Source organism: Buceros rhinoceros, unplaced genomic scaffold (assembly GCF_000710305.1).
Source record: "Buceros rhinoceros silvestris isolate BGI_N320 unplaced genomic scaffold, ASM71030v1 scaffold35356, whole genome shotgun sequence".
NCBI classification, from domain to species: domain Eukaryota; kingdom Metazoa; phylum Chordata; class Aves; order Bucerotiformes; family Bucerotidae; genus Buceros; species Buceros rhinoceros.
Window position 1 is genome coordinate 1646 of NW_010417479.1, and position 286 is coordinate 1931.

General features: G+C 67.5%; 1 protein-coding gene across 1 annotated transcript in view; it reads right to left on the reverse strand.

Annotated features, from left to right (window-relative positions):
* Positions 1 to 286, reverse strand: part of LOC104495273 (chromosome unknown open reading frame, human C19orf35) — a gene marked incomplete at its 5' end in the record, with an annotated part of 1914 nt that overhangs the window by 1185 nt on the left and 443 nt on the right. Inside the window, one exon of the mRNA XM_010138222.1 lies at positions 122 to 249. Coding sequence (XP_010136524.1) covers positions 122 to 249 — 128 coding nt within the window. The remainder of the gene's footprint in view (positions 1 to 121; positions 250 to 286) is intronic.

Genomic DNA, 286 nt, shown 5'->3' on the forward strand with positions numbered 1-286 from the left:
GTTGGGCCACGGCTTTGGTCCAACCCGTGCGTGGTGCGGGGCTCCTCCCACACCCTCCCAACTCACTGGCACCCCCAGAATGGCTTTGAGCAAGAAATGGGGAAGGAGGGAGTGGTGTAACCCGCGGATGAGCTGCAAAGCTGCTCCCGTGGTCTCACCCAGCGCTGCCTGAGGAGCCAGCTCTGTCCCGGCCTCGCTGGCCCCTCGAGTCCACTTGCCCAGGGCCGCTCCCTCAGCAGTGCCGTCCTCCTTGGACCCGGGGGAGCTGTTGCCTCCCCGGCCCGCA